General features: G+C 49.3%; 2 protein-coding genes across 2 annotated transcripts; both read right to left on the bottom strand.

Annotated features, from left to right (window-relative positions):
- Positions 1-61: 61 nt before the first annotated feature.
- Lrit2 (leucine rich repeat, Ig-like and transmembrane domains 2) lies at positions 62-4,261 on the bottom strand. Its single transcript, XM_004867767.2, is given in 4 exon segments — positions 62-377; positions 380-949; positions 3,090-3,871; positions 4,152-4,261. Coding segments are annotated over 4 exon segments (1,602 nt in total). The 3' UTR covers positions 62-237.
- Positions 4,262-7,601: 3,340 nt separating this feature from the next.
- Lrit1 (leucine rich repeat, Ig-like and transmembrane domains 1) lies at positions 7,602-18,715 on the bottom strand. The gene is made up of 4 exons (XM_004867734.3): positions 18,556-18,715; positions 14,632-15,098; positions 12,059-12,364; positions 7,602-10,551 (listed from the first exon to the last, which is right to left on the bottom strand). Exons 1-4 carry the CDS (start codon positions 18,675-18,677, stop codon positions 9,599-9,601), a joined length of 1,848 nt encoding a protein of 615 aa, XP_004867791.2. The 5' UTR covers positions 18,678-18,715; the 3' UTR covers positions 7,602-9,598.
- Between the last annotated feature and the right edge of the window lie 717 nt (positions 18,716-19,432).

The raw sequence follows: 19,432 nt of genomic DNA, 5'->3' as shown, positions 1-19,432 counted from the left end.
ATTTCCAGCCAGGCATGTAATAAAGCGATCCCCTGGCTAGGTCAGAGCTCCACTGGCCTTAGCTCCTGGAAGATGACGATTGTGTCACCTTTGCACTGTTGACCTCTGCTCCAAGCCCGGCATCCAGCAGGTGCTCAGCAAATGCTTGTTGACCACATGCATGGCAACAGCCCAGCTGCTGTGGAAGGCTGATTTCATCTCCCCGATACTGCCCCATTTCCGCACCATGTTGGCCTGTTAGCTGCTGTCTTCCTCATCCCCCTGCAGGTCCCTGTGTCCCTGGCCGTCCTCACAGACAGCTGTGTGGTCTCTAAAGGACCTGTCTTTGCACAGTGGCCCTGCCTGGGGATACCTGGGGGGTCTCCTGGGTGAGGACAGCAGCACTTAGGGCAGCTGCAGCCCCCCTGGGCCGCCCACACATAGGCGCCCACGGACATGACCAGCAGCACTGCACACAGCACCACTGTGGTGTGCAGCAGGCGCTCATGGCCCTCCAACCCACCGCCGTCCCTGCCGGTCACAAAGATCACACATGGGCCTCGGCGAGTGTGCTGGGTGCCTGGGCTGAGGCACACTTCGTACTTGGTGCCAGGGAGGAGGTCGTCCACCACATAGGAGTGGATTCCGGGGCCGAGGTGTACCACCTCCTTCCGGCCGGGCTCATCTGAAGCGATGTGGAGCATGACCTCGGGGGTGCGGGTCACCGTGAGCCACTCCAGCAAGACTCCACGCGCTGTGTGCTTGGCCACGCGCAGAACCACGTGGGAGGTGGAAGGAGCCGAGGCCGCGGGCTGGGCCAGGGTTGGGTGGACGTGCAGGGGGATGGCGAGGACCCTGCAGCCCACAGCGTTGGTGGTCACGCAGGTGTAGTTGCCGCTGTCCACCAGGTGCACGGCTGGGATGACCAGCTCGGACAGGGCAGCATCTTCCACAGTGGTCGAGGTCAACACTGGATGGAGAGAAGAGCAAGACAGCTGTGCATTTCTGCAGTGGACAGCAGGGAGCTGCAGTGGTGCAGTAAGTAACCTGTTATTTTTTATTTGGCAGTACTGGGGATTGAACTCACAGTTTTTACACAGACCTACATCTCCAGCCCTTTTTAAAATTTTTTGAGACAAGGTTTCACAAAATCTCTAAGTTGCCCAGGCTGGGCTCTAACTTTCCATCCTCCTGCTTCAGCTTTCCAAAGTGCTGGGATCACAGGCTTCTGCCATCGTGCCTGTCTAGGAACCATTTACTAAGTATGTATGTGGTGCCAGATGTTTCCCCAGAAATCTGTAAAGCAAGGAGCTTTTACTACATACAGGATGTTGAGGATTGGAGAAATCCATGAATTTACCTGTACTGAGAGGTGTTCAGAAGCAGCAACTGATGTGGAAGCCAGGTCTTCTACCTAGGAAGACCACACTCTTTCCACATCAGCAGCCGCTCCCATCACCAGCTTGGTCTTGCTAAGCCTAACACCATGGCTTCCGTAGATTTCCAGTTGTGTGATTGAGAGGTTCTGTGAGTGTCCAGAAGTGCTTTCTTACCTAGCAGAGGTACAGTGCTTCACAGCCCAGAGCCAGAGTATACAGGCCTGGGCAAGGTGCTTAAATTCTCCTGGCCTCAATTTTCTTGTCAGTAAAACAGAATGGCAGTAGTGCAGGTTTGATAGTAAGTGCTCTGTAGTCATCACTGTTGTTATTTCTGGGAGACTAGATACAACACAGTGTCCAGAGTGATTGTAGAGCACCACAAAAGACAACCTCTGGGTGCATCTCCTGGCTTTCAAAAAGACTACAACAACAAATCCTGTATTTCTCCTCCATTATCATTTAACCTCCAGCCAGCAGGGTGTGATCAAAATGATGGGGAAAGTGAAACATTTGGTGAATCAAAGCTTTTTTCCTACTTGGAGGTTTGTCACCATGTATGATAACTGTGTAGGAGGCTGACTGCATTTTCCAAGATTTACCCTGGCATTTCAAGTTGTCTTCTAGATAGAGGAAGATGTGGGAATCTATAAATATTGTTCCAGCAAAGACCCAAGCTTGAACCCCAGTACCAAAAAAAAAAAAAGAAAAAAAATTTTCCAGCTTCAAGATGCCCCTGTGGAGGCCACGCCTGGCTTTATGATATGCTGAGCCCTACTGGGGGTTCCAGCTGAGCTGTGCAACAGAATACACAGCTCCAGAAAAGGAGAAACACATTAGAATCCCAGATCCTGGGCCCATGGAGATCATTTCCTCTCCCTGATCCCCAATATTATAATTTCAAACAAATCATGCCTGTAATCCAGCAATTTAGGAGGCTGAGACAGGAGGATGGAAAGTTTAAGCCCAGCTTGGTCAACTTAGTGACTTAGTGAGACCTTGTTTCAAAATAAAAAGTAAAAATAAAAAAGAGCTCGGTTTATAGCTCAGTGCAAAGGTCCTAAGTTCAAACTCCAAGACAGCAAAAAAAAAAAAAAAAAAAAAAATCAAGCTAAAAGGGACTGATCAACACAGTGGCAATAAGAGAAAATTTAGTCAATATCTAGGACTTTCCAGCCTTGGTGCTAGTAAGGATTAGCTGGAGACAGGAGTTAGGAACTCTTACATATATATATATATTTTTTTTTTTTTTTCTTCAGTCCTTGACTCACAGGAGAGGGGTTTGGAAATTTTATTTCAAACAAGCACCCCGAGTGATTTTGCTAAGGCAAGTTCAGAAAATAAGTAATTCTGATACTCTCTAGAATCAGCTCTAATTGGCATTTCTAAGACTCTAAAATTCACAGTATGGTGTTTTGCATCTAAAATGCTCTCAGATGATATATTTATTGATATGCAATTCTATAACATTTGTATGTTATGTTAAATCAACCCCAACATATATTTAAATGTGAATGTCCTAAGGATATCTATATTCAGCCATTTAAAATAGTTCCACTAGTGGAACCCTATCTTAGAATCTTTTCTGTTTTGGAGACTTAACCTAGGCCTGTCCCAATCTTGCCTGCACCTGCCCTTCATGACTGACACAGCCGAGACCCTCCCTAGTGAGGCAGGATTACTGAAGACCTCTCCATTCCTCCCAGACAGACTGAGAGGCTGCACATGGCTTACCATCAAATTCTCTCCACATGCTCAGGGGATAAGACCATGTAATTGTTGGTGAGGGGCTGGCCTGGGCCAAGCACCTTAGAGTCACATTCTATCTTGCCTGGACGGTGAAGCTGGCACTGGGGGTTGAGATCTTTGGCTTCATGCAAACACTGGGCTCAGTCTCATGAAAAAGCTGCCCTGCCTTGGAGAAAGGGCCCTGGCATATCAGGTAGGAGTTCACCAGGATGACTGGGAGGCTAATAGACTTGACAAACTGGACAAGTCCCCTTAGGCGACAGTCACATTCCCAGGCGTTGTTGTGCAGCGCCAGCACCATGCCGGAGAAAATCTCAGCCCCAAATGCAGGCTGCCGACGTTTCTGGTAGGTCAGCCAGTTCACAAAGACACTGCTGGATACAACAGTCAGCCTATTGGAGGACAGGTCAAGGTAGGTCAGGTTGACCAGAAACTGGAGAGCCTGCTCCGGAAGTACATCGATCCTATTGTGTTTCAGATCCAGTACTCTCAGGACAGGGGTGGCGCGGAACGCTGTCCACGGTACTGACCGGAGTTTGCTCCCCTCCAGTCTCAGCTCTCTCAGTTCCTGTAAGTGGTCCAGGGCTCCTAGATGGATTACAGTAAGGTTGTTAAAGTTGAGCCAAAGGTATTTCACGGTGCTCATGTTGGTGAAAGAGTCTCGGGAGAGTTCAAATAAGGGTGACTTTTCAATTCGCACTTGCTTGAACCCTTCAGAAACGGTGCCTGGTATTTTTTCCAAAGAGGTGGACATGCACAGCAGGATCCTGTACAGAAAAACAGAAAAGCTTTAAGAGGAACATCAGGGAACTGGAAAATGGTATCCAGTGGATCCTGATGTGATTTAAATAAAAAAAATATTTATTTGAAATGAAAGAGACCAATTTGGATAAAAATGGTCAGTCCACCAAAGTGCAGTACCAATTAAAATGGGTCTCATGGAGATTTTGTCAATTTCCTGCCACTTCTAAGCCTGCTTCTACTCCATATCACCCCCAAACAATTTGCATCCCCTGTAACCCCTGGCATCCTGCCAGCACCGCGAACCTGCCGGAACTCTCCTCTGAGCAGGCACATCCTGGCACACAGAAAGGCTGAGATGCGTATGTATCCAGAAAGGCCAGAGTTAGAAGGAAATGGTGAAAAGATGCAGCCATATTTCTCTGTAAGAAACTACCCTGTGTGTTTTTAATAATTATGGCCCCAGCCTCCAAGTGGCAAATCCTATTATGGGTAATCCATGGTTATGTAGGTCAGCACAGCAGCACCAAAGCCCCTGGATGCCCTGAGGTCTGTTACAGCCTGGATCACAGGTTCAGGTAGAACCTAGGAAGAGGGAGCTATGTGTCTTAACGAAGCCAGAAAATCCACCATTGTCTGGCTCTTGAGTCTGGAGAGCAAACTCTAAGTCAGATATCCAATTCCATGCTGGTTCTACCTTCCCTGACCCTCTTACCAAGGAGCCTGAGAAAAAAGTAGGTAATGCTATTCCAAATACTTAGCCAAGGATTTGACCAGAATCCATCTAATACTTCATCATTCACAATTGGTTCCCAAAACCACAATTTTCAACCACTTACTCCAAGTGAAAGAGGATGACAAGTAATAGTGTAATCCTGTGCTCATTCCTGCTCTTCCCAGGACCCTAGAGGTGTTGTTACTTGTGCTTCACTTCGTGAAGACAATGGCATCTTCAGCTTTGGTGGCCAGACTTAGGGAAACATCAGAGTGCAGCTTCAAACACAAGATGATATTTTCTGATAAAAATCAAAGCTTTGTTGTTATTTTCTTGCCCTATTCCTTGAGAGCTTGTTAGGAGGTTCTAGCAGAGGAGTGTGGCTACTCCTATACCCTGACTGAGGAAATGGTCCTTCTCTATCATGGGTGGTGGTTCTCTTTGACCAAGTGTGCAGCTTCAGGAGGGATGCATATGGAACAGTGAAGGAACAAGGGGACACTTGCCCAGCCAGTCAGATCACCCAATCAGCCCTGGCGATCAGTGGGGTGACAGGTGTCACAGCCAGATCGCCCTCACATCCTCTTGGGTTTTTCCTGAATGCCATGTATTTTGCTTTGTACAAATGAAATACCTACATTCTAAAATGATTTTCATGTGCTTTGTGGTACTTGCTCTCTAAAGTTCACTCACTCAACACATATTCATTGGTCATCTGCTCTAAGCCACACACTTGCTAGATGCAAGGAATTCAGTGGTGACCAAAGCTACCCTGCCCCCTTCAGGCTGCTTTCTTGCTCATGCTTCTGAGTTTGAAGTTTTCTCATTAACCTCTGTGAGTCAGTTTCTTTTCTACAGAGTGAGAATATTAATAAATATCTCAGTGTTCCTAGGAAATATTAAATATTAAATTATATAAAATAAAGCATCTAGCACACAGTAGTTGCCCAATAATTCAGCTCCCATAGCAACAGATTCAGGAAGCACAGAACTGTCTACTTCCCTACTAATAGAGACACTTCCAGATAAAGACTGAAATACCATGGTTTCCCTTAAGACTCATGATATATATTAGACCCTACAAAAGGCCTCAGTGAAAAAAATCCGCTTAGTGACTAACCAATGGGAGGGAAATGGGTCACCAGCTAAGCTGATTACACCCCAGGCTTTCTACTCAACACTAGATATGCTGGAGTTCCCAGTCTCACCCTACAGTCTGGGTGGCTCTCTGGAATTCCTCTGAGGTAAAAATCCAAAACAGAGTGCTATGGGCACAGAGTTTGTGGTGGGCATGAAGATGTGCTGCCTGGGTCTCCTTTAAAAGATGAGTTGATGCCCAGCTGTAGGGGTGCTCGCATGAAGTCGTGCCCTTCCCAAGGCACCCCATACCCAGGGACTGCGGGTGGGCAGGGCTTTAGAGCCTGGCCAGTCTGGTATAATGGGGGCACTCTGATAGTCAATTCTCACTCTTCTACATGTTCCAAGTCTTTACCAGGGTTGTTTCATGGAAATACGTGAGTCTACCTATGGGAATCCAAAACCACTAGTGAAGTCCTTTTTCTCCTCCTACCTCATAATATAAAAGCCTAAAGAATCTTTCTTCCCTACAATTTCTTCTCTGTCCATTCTATGCTAATCTTTTCACATAAATCCAGCTCCACCTCACTTTCCTGACAGTAGCTGAAGGCTTCTATGGAATACCCAACTAGTGTGTCACCTCTGTCCCTTCTTCTCTCCTGACTTCTCTGGTTTTCCTGTTGGTATAGGGGTGTAGGGAGCAGCTATGTTGGGAGTTAAGGCAGGGGACTAAGGACAAATAAAGCTAGCCTGAGTCATGTGATTTACCTAAAGCAACTTGTAGTTATTTGTAGCTCCTAACTTGACACACTGACAACAAAGGGGGTAGGTTTTGTTAGTATTTCAACTCCATCTACCCTCCTGCAGGATGCTTTTAGGAATTCAGCTCTCAGAGTTCTTGATAGAGACAGAGTCATGGGAAAGGGCTTACTCTATGCTTATGAAATAGTTAGATATAAATAGCTGCTGGAGGCAGCTCCTTGGCTTGTCTTAAAAGAATCTTAATAAGAGACTACCTTATCTGTTCAGTTGGAAAATGCTTCTTAATCCCCAATATTAGCAAAGCTTTGAGGTAGTCTAGAGAACTGGACAACCTCAGTCTAGAAATTTTCCTTTTTTTTTTTTTAAGCTAGAGCACTTTCCATGTCCTCCACATGCTGCCAACCATGTCTAAGGTGATTCCCTTGGCCACACGTGCTCATGATGTGCTTGTGGTAGACACACAGAAGACCACATTTTCAAGCCTCCCTGAAACACACAGTCAAGGGGTCACACATTCTGGCTGCTGAAATGTTAAAGGAAATGTCCCTACATGGTTCTCCAGTTTCTCTTTTGCCTTGTTGGGGAAACCATTGACATCCATCATCCTGAATCCTTGAGTGAACAAGTGAAGCAGAGACTTCCCTCCATCTACACTTGCCACTCACTGAAATAGACTCAGTAAAAGCAGCAATCAATCATCATGTGTTAAGCATAAGCCTACCCTATCCTGTTTACAATGCCCTTGTAACTAAGTAAAATGTGCTCAAGTGTTGTAATTTGTGTTTGTCTTTACTAACTTTTATGATAGTTAAAGCCAAAATTTCCAGCTCCAGTCTTCTGAACAAACTGTTCGCTGCATTCCTTCATTGAAAGCCCACACCCACTTATCAGAACACAATTCCTGCTATCTGCTTTCATGTACCTTGCACTTAGATGGACAGCTGCAGATAAGTGACACTGGACATGTCTCCTCCCAAGTCAAGAGGAAAGTAATCACACTATCATCAAGAGAAGGTACAAATGAGCATGCTGTGATTCCAACCAAGTCCAAAGTAAGCTTCTGAGGGCCACACATCTTGGGACCAACCATAGTGGAGGCTGGACTGCAGCACCAAGGAACCAGAGATTTCTTTTGCAGGACACCCCAGGATCATTCAGTTCACAGAGACTGACTCATACTAACCAAACATACACTAGAAGAGTAATATATAAACCAGACACAATTTATTTTTACCATGGGAATTTTTAAGTGATTTAAATATTCATGAGCAGAATTCAGAATGATTTTTTTTCTTACAAGAAATACATAAAATGAAGATTAACAGTTGAGGACAGGGAGGCTGACCATCTTGGAAATTATGATCATCCAGGCCACAAAGGCCCTAATGAATAAAAGTTTGATCTCTCTCTCTCTCTCTCTCTCTCTCTCTCCCCTCTGTTTTCAGTTTTCTAATTTTTCTTCAAACAAGACTCAATACAACTAGTTCAATATTAGTTGTCTTTTGATCAATTCTTGTTCAATCTTGATGGACTCCAATAACCATACAAACAACATATTGATCATTTCAACAGGTGACTGTTTTCATCAATTGCACTTATATTTATTCAAATGGGGGGGGATTGTCTGCCACTCTTATATACCAAACAATCAGAAATTAGTCTTGAGTCTCCAAAGCCACAGTAGAAATACCTATATGAGTCTAGATAGAGGCTGGCAAACTACAGCCTGTGTGTCCAGCCCCTGTCACTTGTTTTTATAGACAGCATTTTATTGGAACTGATCAATGTCCATTAGCTGACATTCTGTCTGTGCCTGCTTCTTGCATTCCATCAGCAGGGATGAGTAGCAATGACAGAGACTGAAATATTTACTGTCTGGTTTTCTTTAAAGAAAAAGTTCACAGACCACAGATGGAGACGGTGGTATGCTTTATACCTAGTAAATGTTCAATATGATGTGGAGTCTCTGACATGACAATAGCAAAAAAATTTCCTTGGGTCACTTGCTGTCCTCAAATGTCCTCAGTTGTTACCCAAAGACCTAACACCAGGCACCCTGGGTGCTCCCCGCATAGAGCCCAGCTCTGTAGACCAGGAACAAGCTGAGACTTTTGCTGGAAACATTCACTCTTTCCAGGCACGGAGACACCTCAGTGGTTTCTCAGCTTTATGAAAAACTGAACACGAATCCCTTTCTGAAGGGGCCTGATGAGTGGCCAGGAAGGCTCTGAGACACTGAGTTTCAGTAAGAGTAACAATGAGACAGAGGTGAGCTGGATGCCAGTTGGCATTAGACGTGACAGGGTCCTCTGCTACTAAGTCCCTTGGATCGCTCTGGTCTGACATGCTGGGGACATATAAAAAAGTGGCCAATCAGGTATTACACAACCTCTAGAATTAGTTGAAGATCAAATTATTGTCTCTGGGCAGAACAGCACCGAGAGAACAAATGCCCAGTGAGGGCACAGTGGTAGGCAACTGGAGCATGTGTGCCTGGGAAGGGAAGTGACTTATATACAGAGAGACTACATATGTGAGGGCCCCAGAGTTAGCATCAGTGTCACCAAGAAGCAGTGTAGAGGCAAGAACTGCTGTCAGGGGATTCTGCAGCTGTCACTGCTGGGTGGGCAGTGTAGTAAATCAGAACCTGCTCAGCAAATGTTCCTGCCCACCTCCGGGGCGAAGCATTCTTACTCACTTTGTGCAATTGGGTTTGGCCATGAGGCTTGCTTTGGCAGACAGAATATAGGCAATGTGCTGACTCTGGACTAAGAACTCAAGAGGCATCACATATCAATTTTGCTCCTTTCTCTGATGTCATCAGATCTCACCCTGAGAGAAGCCTGCCCGAGGTGGCCACTGTTACTCTCCAATCTGGCTCCAAATGGGACACCCAGAGCAGAGCCACTTTAATTAACCTAAGATTCATGGGTGTGAAAGTAAGGGTATACCTTACTGAGCTTTTGCTTTTATTTGTTACACAGCAAAACTGACTGATACACACACATTACTTAACCCCCTGTTTCTCCTCCAGGAAAAGGGAGAAAATAGTGGTGCCTTTTCTCACGAGAGTTAAACAAGTTAATTCGGATAAAGTGCTTAGCACACCTCTTGGCCCACAGTAAGCATTTCGTAAGTGTCAGCTGTTGTTGGTGGAGGTGTGAGTACAAGTGTCCAGGGGGGAGTGACTGGGTGGCCCTCAGCAGAAGTACTCATTGATGCGTCTGCCCGCCTTCGAGTCCAGACTGGAGCGCGCAGAGAGGAGCCTGTCGGCCTCTCCACTGAGGCTTTGCCTGGACAGCTCCTCCGAGCAGTCCTCACTGTGAGCCAGCCTCTCCAGGTGCACGTAGGCGTCCGTTGCCTCGCCAGAGCCTCTCGTGAGACACTTGCGACAGCGCCTGCGGAGCGCCCCGCAGCACACGGACAGCGTGGGCGGCAGGGCGATGGTGGCCGCCACGCTGATCACCACTATGTTGATGAGCCTCTGGGTGCCCTGGGCATCCGCTATCTGGTCAGTGGAGAAGATGACGCACTGCTCCTTGCGCGGCACCTGGCCCCGCGTGCACACGCACGCCACGTACTTGGTCTTGGGCGCCAGCCCCTCGATGGTGACGGTGGTCATGCCCGGCTGCACTGTCACCCGCCGCATGTCTCGCTGCCCGAAGACAGTGTAGAGGACGTTGAAGGCCGTTGTGTTCCCAGCCTGGGGGGCCTTCCACACCAGGGACACACTGTTGTAGGTGTCCCCCACCACCTTGAGCGACCTCACCATGCGCGCCTCCTTCCCCTCCGACAGCGCCCCCAGCTCGCCCATCTGGAAGTACTGGAGGGCCAGCTCCTCCTTCACCCTGGGCACAGAGGGCCTGGCAGCCAGCACGGCAGGCTCAGGCACATGGGGCACGTGCCTGGCCACCAGCTTGTTGTTGTAAACAGCAGCCTCTGCCCTGTCGCCTGTCCTTGTCCACCGCGCCCCTGAGCTCCTACTGTCTTCTGTAGGAGTCTGGGGCTCAGTGACAATCAGGGAGATGATAGTCTCTGAGGCCCCCAGGAAGTTCTTGGCCTGGCAGACGTAGTCTCCGGAATCAAAATGAGACACGGTGGGCAGGTCCAGGAGAGTCCAGCTTGAGCCATCACTGGAGATTTCCTGGTGCACTGGGAGAAGAGGCAGATGTGGGAGAATGAACGCGCCCACCTGCCCCTCGTTCCATTCCAGCGCCAAGTTCACAGCCCCTGGGCTGCCCACATAGTATCAGATAACCTGTGATCCCCAGAAACACTGACAGGCGATCGATCAGCTTTCAACTCATTCAGGGCCCGGGTCCTGGCCTTCATAGCTTATAACCTTGGCTTACACCAGCCAAGAGGACCTGGAGTCCAATTTGGGGGAGCCCTAGAGCTCCAGACTGAGGCAGAGCCTAAGAGTAAACTGCCTTCTAAAAAGGGTGATCAAAAAATACGGTGCATGTCTATATTTTAAAAAATCTTGGGCCAGGGATTTAGCTTAGTAGTGCTGCCACCTGCCTTATGAACACAGAGTCCTGAGTTCAATCCCCGGTACCAAAAGAAAAAAAAAAATCTTATTACACTAAAAAGCACATTAAGAACAATGGGATGTGTGTGTTTGAAGGGAAGGGGGTTATTCTGAGTATTCTGAGGGGGATTAATGGCAATGTGTCTTTTACTGTGAGTTTTTTAAAATTTAGATGTTCATAGCGCTTTTTTATCAAAGCCCCTTCATCTGAGATGTTCCAAGTGTGCTCTTCAGGGGCCTGGGGTTTTGCAGAAGTGACCCCTGGGGTGGCATCAAGTCAGGGGTGAACCTGAATGAGAGGCCCAGCCTGAGGGGCCCCTGCTCACCCTGATGGCCGCTTCGATCGGAGCAGCTTCACCTTCCTGTTTGACACAGTGCAGCTTTTTGTACCATGTTGTGTATAACTTGATTCCAAACCCACTGTTCAGAGCAACCATTGCCAGCCTAGTGGAGGGGAGTCAGTGCTAACAAACAGCTTTTCCTCAGCCCTCTACCTGTGGCTGGCTGTGACTCCCACCCAGAGATGCCACCATGACAGACATCAGCTATCTCTGCCCACACAATCTCACTGAAATAGTACCCGCCTTGGAGTCAGCTAGACTGTGTTGGAATCTTCTTATCTGAGCTGTGCGGTGTGGCCCACGCATTCAGCCTCTCAGAGCCTCCATTCCATTGTGTGAAAAAATAAGGATAATCTGGTTGCTTGATGGCATGGTGGGTACAATTCACTTAACACAGTGATGATAGACCCACTCAAAGAACTCAATCCATGGTGACCCATATCCCTAATTACTTCTGGTGACACTGGCTTAATATTTACAACTGGGAAATTTACTGTAAGCATGCAGTACACTAACAGAGTGTCTTCTACCAACAAGTCAGCTTTTTCTTCCTCCCACAGTGACCTGAGTCTCCAATACAGAGGCTAGTGGGATGTGACGGGACAGGTGAAGAGCCCTCCACATCATTTAATACACTGTCTCCTTGCTCACCCTCTGGGCAGATCCTCTCCAACTCCATTCAGGCAGATGGGAATCCTTCCTTCTGGCCCTGCCCACTTCCCACTTGAGATCCCCATCCATCTACCTCAATCCTGGGCTTACTGAGAAGGCCCTGTTGCTCACCCACCTGTGCCATTGAGTGGGCGCCCACTGGCTCTTCTCCAGCTCATCTCGGGCCCAGGGACCCCAGTGGCTCCACAGTGTAGCAATACAGAGCTGCCCAAAGGGGACCTGATGCTGGTCACCCCTGGACGGAGCTGGGGACCTTGGCACTTCCTCAGCTCCAGCTGGCTGAAGGCCACTCCGGCCAGGTTACGTGGGCTGGCACACCTCAGTCTGGTCTCAATGAAGACCAAGTTTGGGGCCCAGCCATCCAGGAGATGGACCAGCTCATAGAGCTGGCAGTCACATGCCCAGGGGTTGTCCTGAAGCCCTGTAAGAGACAGAAGGCAAGAAGTGATCCCAAGCCTGGCTCTCCATCCTCTTGGGGATAATGGGGGAGGCTTTCAGTCCAGAGTCAGCAGAACTGGCCTCCAGGCCCAGCTGCTTACCTTGCCAACTGCAGGATATTAAACTTCACCCCTCACCCTAAATAGTAGCATTACTTCCCTTTAGAGTTGCTGTAATCATAAAGATTCATCACGGAGCATTGGGCAGGCCATACAGAATGCCAACAAAATTGACTATTATGTCTCACATTCTTAAACTAATCCTTTCAAGCCACTGGCCAGGAAGAATTTTTCCAATAACTTCAATATGTCAGAACATTTTCTAAAAATGCTTTGCTGACCCTGACCCTTGAACCCTGTCCTCCCGGGGTAAGTGTCACTTTCCATATCACATCACCATGGGAATGACAGTGTGACTCTGATAAATGGTCTTCTTTTTACCGAGGCTCAAATAAGGTAAAAAGTGGGGTGGAAAGGCTGGAACATCAGACTCTTTGATGTATTCCCAGTCCTTTTTACACCAATGTTGAACATTTTTAAAGAACTGGAAGTGGGTCATTCTACAATCCCTGACCGCCTCCCCCAAAAAACTTATACAGATAAGGGGGCACTGTGTCCTCAATTCTGAAGCATAATCCCCTTCTAAATGTTTAAACTTCTGAAACGTAAGACAAAAGCATTTGATATGATGTTATGTTATTCCTCAAAGTTTGCTATTAAATTTGATAGTCTTAATAATCCATGATATCTTACACATATTTGACATATTTGGAAACAGAAATGGAAGAGGGTTGGGAGGGTATGTTCAGATCTGACTGCTCATCTCTCAGGTCCTTCTGAGGATGTGAATGAGGATGGACATGAATGAGGACAATAAATGAGGGGGGTGGCAGCTGCTTCTCCCACCTCTCCCTCACCCTCTCCCATGAGTAAATGCCTCTCTGTGTTACTGGTCAAATGCATTTCACAAAACATCTGCAACTCAAGGGTCACCAGAGCCCTGGTTTCATGGTCAGCTACTTGGCTTTTGCCTGTTACAGAAAGGTTGCAAAAGGATCAATGAAAAGGCAAAGTTAACCACCTGAAAAACTTTCACTTGTCATATTAGCACAAATTAAATTTCTTGGCCATTTTAATTTTTAGCTCCCTGAAAGAATAGATTTTTGTCTATTGGGTTCATTTCCATATCCCCAGCTCCTCAAATTGGAAGGCATTCAAAATACTTACGGGGTGACTGTACAGGTGGGCTCACAGAATGTTCTCTGTGGCATCAAAGGTGTTAATAAAACAATGGAAATAATCTAAAGGCCACCAAAGGAGGAATGGCTAAAAAACTATAATAGAACTATGTTATGGAATATTGTGTAACAGTTTTAAAAAGTTGAACTTGTTCTATTTGTAGTAATTTAGAAGATCTCCAAGATATATGATTGGATGAGAATGTTAGCGTTGATTAATTTTATATAATAAAATATTTTGTAAAACACATATATAACTTTTATTCATGCATAGGTTTATATATGTATTGGGTACATCCCTGTATGTATGTATGTATGTATTTGTATGCCTAAATATTGTGAAAGATAGGGAATTTAGGGCTGGGGATTTAGCTCAGTGGTTCCGCCGCCTGCCTTACAAGCACAAGGTCCCAAGTTCAATCCCCGGTACCAAAAAAAAAAAAAAAGATAGGGAATTTACAAATAAATGTGGTAAGAGTTGCTATCTTTTGGGAGAAGGAGAAGGGATTAGAATAGGAAGAGGAGACACACAGGTCATTTGCCTTTTCTGTTAGGCCTTAAATGTTTACACATATTCATCTAGGAGTTAGATAATTCAAGTCGACTTCCCAGTTCTGCTGGGCCGGTCATCCTCAGGACCGGGCAGGGCCTTGGACAGGAAAAGAGACCTGGCCCACCCAGTTAGCCTTTGGTGTGCTAGAATCGAGAAGGACCAGGAGACACAGAGGGATCAGCTGGCGTTCAGTGCCAATCCACTGAACCATGAGATGGGAATCTGAGTCTCAGGAAGGTGCATGCTGGTTGTAAGGCCTGGACAGAAACCTCTTGCCTCTCAGTTTCCTTAAACCCTGGAATGTGAACCAGGCACAGTCTGGCATGGAGCCTGAGCCCCTAAGCCCATGCCTTGCAGATCTCCCACCATCTGTACTCAAACGGGGAGGCAAGTATGGTTTCCACTTTCCTTGGGCACCTGCCCAAGACCCTAGGGCTCACCAGGGTGAGGCATCTCTTACCTAGGACCAGCCTGGCGTGGAGGCTAGGCAGGAAAGGTCTGGTCTTCAGGTGCGCCCAGGTGAGCAGCAGCTCCTGCGGAAGCCTCATCAGCTGGTTGCTGGAGAGGTCCAGGAAGGTGAGATTGCCCAGGAAGCGCGCAGCCTCAGGAGGCACGGCAGCCAGGCGGTTGGCCTGCAGGTCCAGCAGCCGCAACTCGGGGGCGTCCCTGAGCGCAGCCCAGGGGAAGGCTATCAGGCGGTTCCCCGGCAGCCGCAGCTCGCGCAGGCGCCGCAGGCCTCGCAGCATGAGCGCGCTGAGCTCTCCCAGCGCGTTGTAGGGCAGCCAGAGCTGCTCCAGGCGGCCCAGCGACCGGAAGGCCTCGGCTGTCACCCTGCGCATGGCTGTGCGCTCCAGGCGCAGCCTGCACGTGTCCGTGGGGAGGGAGGCAGGCGGCAGGGTCATGTCGGAGTAGCTGCACACCACCGTCCTGAATGGACACAGAAATACGCTGGGCCTCTGAACCAGGGTGCTGCAAGCTGGGGATCCCCCACCTCCTCCCTTATGCGCCCTGCAGATTGGCCTCACACAAAACCCCAATATCAACAGCCAGGCCGCGGTGGAGACGGAGAGGGGACTTGGGCCCTCCCGATTCCCCGTGGGGAGTCTTGTTTTCAGAGCATATCCTTTCAGTAGGGACCCAGGAGGGGCACTTGGGTCCTCGCTGGCCTGAAAGACCTGGAAGCTAAGCCATGCCCAGTTGCAGCCTGTGTGCCCCCAGCCCTAAGAACACAGTTTCACTGCATTCATGTGTGCAGCACGTTCATTTGTTAAAACATACCTCAATTTGTGTAACTGTTTTGGCTTTTCTTCATTTCTCATAGTTTCTTTTTTTATTAGTGTTTGTGATATAGAATAATTACATTCATTTTGGCATCTATATCTTCCCCTTCCTTGCTTGAGTTTTAAAAATATATATCAAGGGCATAAAAAGTCATCACACCTGCAGGTCTCTCCAGACCTCAGGAGCCATGAAAGGGTCACACTACCCAAGAGCTGGGATGTGGTCACACCACAGCTGGGGTCACATCTGGGCTCTTCGCCCGTTTGCTGGGTATCCTGACGTCTCTCAGGTAACCTCTCTTCTCCTGAGTTTCCCTGTGATAACAGAGTTCACCTCATGGGGCATTTGGGGGTTAAGTGAGGTCACGTGCAGGCTCAGCGCTGCCTGGGAGCCTGTACCTGCCCAGTGTTTCAGATCACTGCATTCCTGCTAGATCAGGGCTGTTTCATCGGCTCCTTCCAACTCCCCTTCTGCCCAGTGGCTTCACACACCTGGATCTTTTATGTCTGAGTCTAAGGCTGAGGACAGAGAGCTGCCAGGAACCAGTCCTGTCCCCAAGGAGCCTACAATCCAGGGTGGTGTTTTATACCATCAGTGAGAGTAGCACACTTACATGGGATAAGATGGAAAGGAACCGTCCTCCAAAAACAGAAATTGTGGAGGTTGCCATCAGGGACCTGGACCTTGTGCAAGGCCAGTTTCATTTGCAAGGCTTCTCTGCCCACTCGGGGTGGGCCTCATGTGTGCTTTGCTGAAAGAGGTTATTCTCTTGTGATGTCCCCTGTACTGTCGAGTCAGGGCACCCTGACAGTAAGCCTTCTGTCAGCTGAATACACACACACACACACACACACACACACACACACACTGCTCAAAGGTGCTACTGGCTGGGTTCGTTTCTCCTTGTTCATGGGGCCTCAAAAGATGTTCCTCAGATAAAGAATAGACTTCTACTAAGTGATGGGCCATTCAGAAAAGAGTTGAAGTCTCAGTCCCAGTCCTTTTCTTTTCTTTTTTGGTACTGAGAATCAAATTCAGGTCTTCATGCTTGCCAGACAGGTGCTGTGCAACTGAGCTACATCCCTACCCCAATGAGTCTTTTTTTTTTTTTTTTTGGAACCAAGGATTGAACTCAAGATCTTGCGCCTGCAAGGCAGGGACAATACCACTGAGCTAAATCCCCGGCCCTTCAGCCCCAGTCCTTGATAGCTTGTAATCTACCTCAGGAAGAAAGAACATGGAGGGGGCAATCATTTCAGGTGTTGAGACGCACAGGTTGGGGTGCCAGCAATTGGGAGGTCTGGGCATGGGTGGAGGAAGGAGGTATATGGGAAAACATGTTGTGGACTATGGAGAAAGTGGTCAAAGCAGAAAGAACCCAACCTAAGCCAACAGCTCAGCTCCTGGTGGGGAAAACAGCACAAAATGCCTTGGGGCCACATCTGTCCTGGTCCCAAGCCTGGGCCCTCTCAGCAACCCCAGTGTCCACAGGGACAGACTCTCTGGATGAGGGCAGATGGGGCTCTGGGAATAGCATGGGCTAGAGCTGAGTGTGAGGAAGGGTCTGACATGCAGAAGGAAGTCAGCCTAAGCCCACAGTCTGTGCCCATGGCCCTTGGGGACAGCCAGGCCCTGGCAGCCTGCCCTGGCCTCATTCCCCTCGTGTAGCTCTCCATGAGCATGGGCTGGTGCACATCAACCTGGGACTGTCAGGGAGGTAGGATGCTCTGTGAGAGCTCTGGCCTCAGAGGAGGGGGTGGCCACTGGCTGACATTCGGGTCCTTAAGACCACCGTTGGAGTTTCCATTTCACCTGAAAGATAACTCTGCTCCCTGCAGCCTCAGATGGGAAGAGTTCTAGGAAACAGTCAGAATTCCTTAATTCTTGGACTTCTTCCATCACTGATCCTGTGCTGCTCTGTGACTTTGAGGCCAGAGCTCTCTGTGGGTGGTGACAAGAGCCCTTTGTCACACTGACCACACCATCCTTGGTCGCGAGCTATTACCTAGTCAGTTGAAGGCTCAGCCTGGATACCTCTGCTGAGAGGAGCCTTACCCTGCATGTGAGTTAGATAGAGCATCAGCTCTGCCTGCCCCAGACCACACCAGCTCCCTATTCTCCACCTCCCCTCCCCACCAACCAACCCAACATCCATTGCCAGGATCACTGAACAGGTAGCTCTGGTAACATTATTTCCCTGATCCAAAACCATCAGTGGCTCCCCATTACCCATCTAGACAGGAAGAAACGTTGTGAAAATGATCGGAATTAGACCCAGAGCCAGAGACAGAATGGGAAACACAGAGATTATTAGCTGAGGAAGTTGGAGGAAAAGTGGTTTAAAGGTAGCTGAAGAGAGGAAGAAAATGAGACTTAGCAGAAAAGCAGATGTTTATGGAGCACAATGGCCTGGGGAAGGCCCTAAGGAAGAGGGAAAGGAGAGGTTGGGGGCTTTACAGAGAGAGAGGGAGGATGCAGAACAGCAAGGATGAGGCTGAGGGTGGAGGGAGCAGAGCTGCCATGGAATGGGGGCTCCTGGCCTTCCCGACTGCCCGGGGAGGAGTCAGGGCAGGTGTTCCTGGGGGCTGCAAAGGAAACCCACGAGGAGGACCAAGAAGAGGCAGGTGGTCCTGTCGTGGGTGGGGTGGCAGGCAGCACCTGGCTGTGGTCGGGCAGCTGTGGAGGCCAGCTGTGAGAATGGAAGAGGTGTGGGATGGAAGGAAGTGGGGAGACACAGGGAGGAAGATGAAATGGGAGGAAGCAGGGGGAGGAAAGGCAAGAGGTAAGGAGGAAACTCCCCAGACTGAAAGAGCGCTCCTCTCCACCAGGAGCCCGAGGAGGGTGCAGGAAGAACTTCCTGGAACTGGCACACTTGTGCCCCCCCAATGTGTAAAGGACCCAGAACCTCCTGGCCAGAGCAGTCTCTCCCTGGTTTCAAGGGCCAAGGAGACAGCGCTCTCACCCAGCCACAGAATAAGGAGCCTGCTTACCCAAGGGCCCTGGGGGAGCAGCTGCTGAGCTCCCTACCCATCCCAAGCCAGCCTAGCTGGAAGAGTAGGGGGCTGGGCTCCCATCCCACCACACTCAGGGAGAGGGGCCTTACCTGGCCTTGCTGCCGTCACTCAGGATGTGGAGGCTGCAGCTGCACTGAGAGGGGCAGGAGCACCAGGCCTGGTGGGGCCCCCCAAGGGCCAGGACCCAGAGCAGGCCCACGGCCGCCCACATGACTCCTGGCTCCTCTCTGGCCTGGCAGGGGCCTGTCCCCAGACCGCTCCGTGCCAGCCCAGCAAACCCAGCAGCTGCCCACTCACTTGCCAGCCCCCCCCCCCCCCCCGCCACCGGGCCATCAGATAAACAGGGGACAGGCTGAGGATTAGGGAGGGGAGCTCCAGCCACAGCTCTCAGCAGCTTAGCGCTGCTTCCTGGATGGCCTGGGCTGAGGGTAGGTGGAGACCCCTCCAGGCCTCCCTGGGGTTAGGGGGAGTTGGAGACAGAACTCTGGCCTCAAGAGCCTGGGGAATTTCTTCCCTTGCAAGTACTAAACGCTCAGTTTGTGAGTTCTCACAAGGGCCTGCTCAGGGGTGGGGGGAAGCCTCACTGTTTCAGGGGAGTCCTCAGAGATGCCTCCCACAGGTTCCTGAACTACAGCTGTCCCCTGGGCAAGCCGCCACCTCCCTGGAATGGCTCAAGGACACCCGGTCCCCAGACACTGCGTCTCAGGGAGGCCCTTCCAGGCAAGGGGTGTCTTCCATGGAGCAGCTATTTCCCCTCCATCCAGGGCTCCTGCTCTGAGGAGGGCCCAGCACTGGATCTCTGATGCCTGGGGAAGGGACTTCTGGTTTTCACCTGTTCTCCCTCCCCCAACCACATCTGACCAAACCTGCTCAAGATGCCAATGGCGAGCAAACCGGCTACAAGTCCAAGCAGCAGACACTCAGCTGACTCAGCCATTTCTTCTCCACATTTCACCCCAAGGCTTT

The sequence above is a fragment of the Heterocephalus glaber genome, unplaced genomic scaffold (assembly GCF_053883595.1).
Source record: "Heterocephalus glaber isolate CG9 unplaced genomic scaffold, H.glaber_assembly_v1.0 deba00001755, whole genome shotgun sequence".
In the NCBI taxonomy this organism is placed as follows: domain Eukaryota; kingdom Metazoa; phylum Chordata; class Mammalia; order Rodentia; family Bathyergidae; genus Heterocephalus; species Heterocephalus glaber.
Note: the sequence above shows the minus strand (reverse complement) of the source record. Positions and strands in the feature narration are given on the sequence as shown.

Coding starts and splice junctions, on each gene's coding strand:
- Lrit1 (XM_004867734.3), bottom strand. CDS start 18,677: ATGTGGGCGGCCGTGGGCCTGCTCTGGGTCCTGGCCCTTGGGGGGCCC. Junction 15,099..18,555: donor AGTGACGGCAGCAAGGCCAG/GTAAGGCCCCTC, acceptor GTGTCCATTCAG/GACGGTGGTGTGCAGCTACT. Junction 10,552..12,058: donor GCGCCCACTCAATGGCACAG/GTGGGTGAGCAA, acceptor CTCTTCTCCCAG/TGCACCAGGAAATCTCCAGT.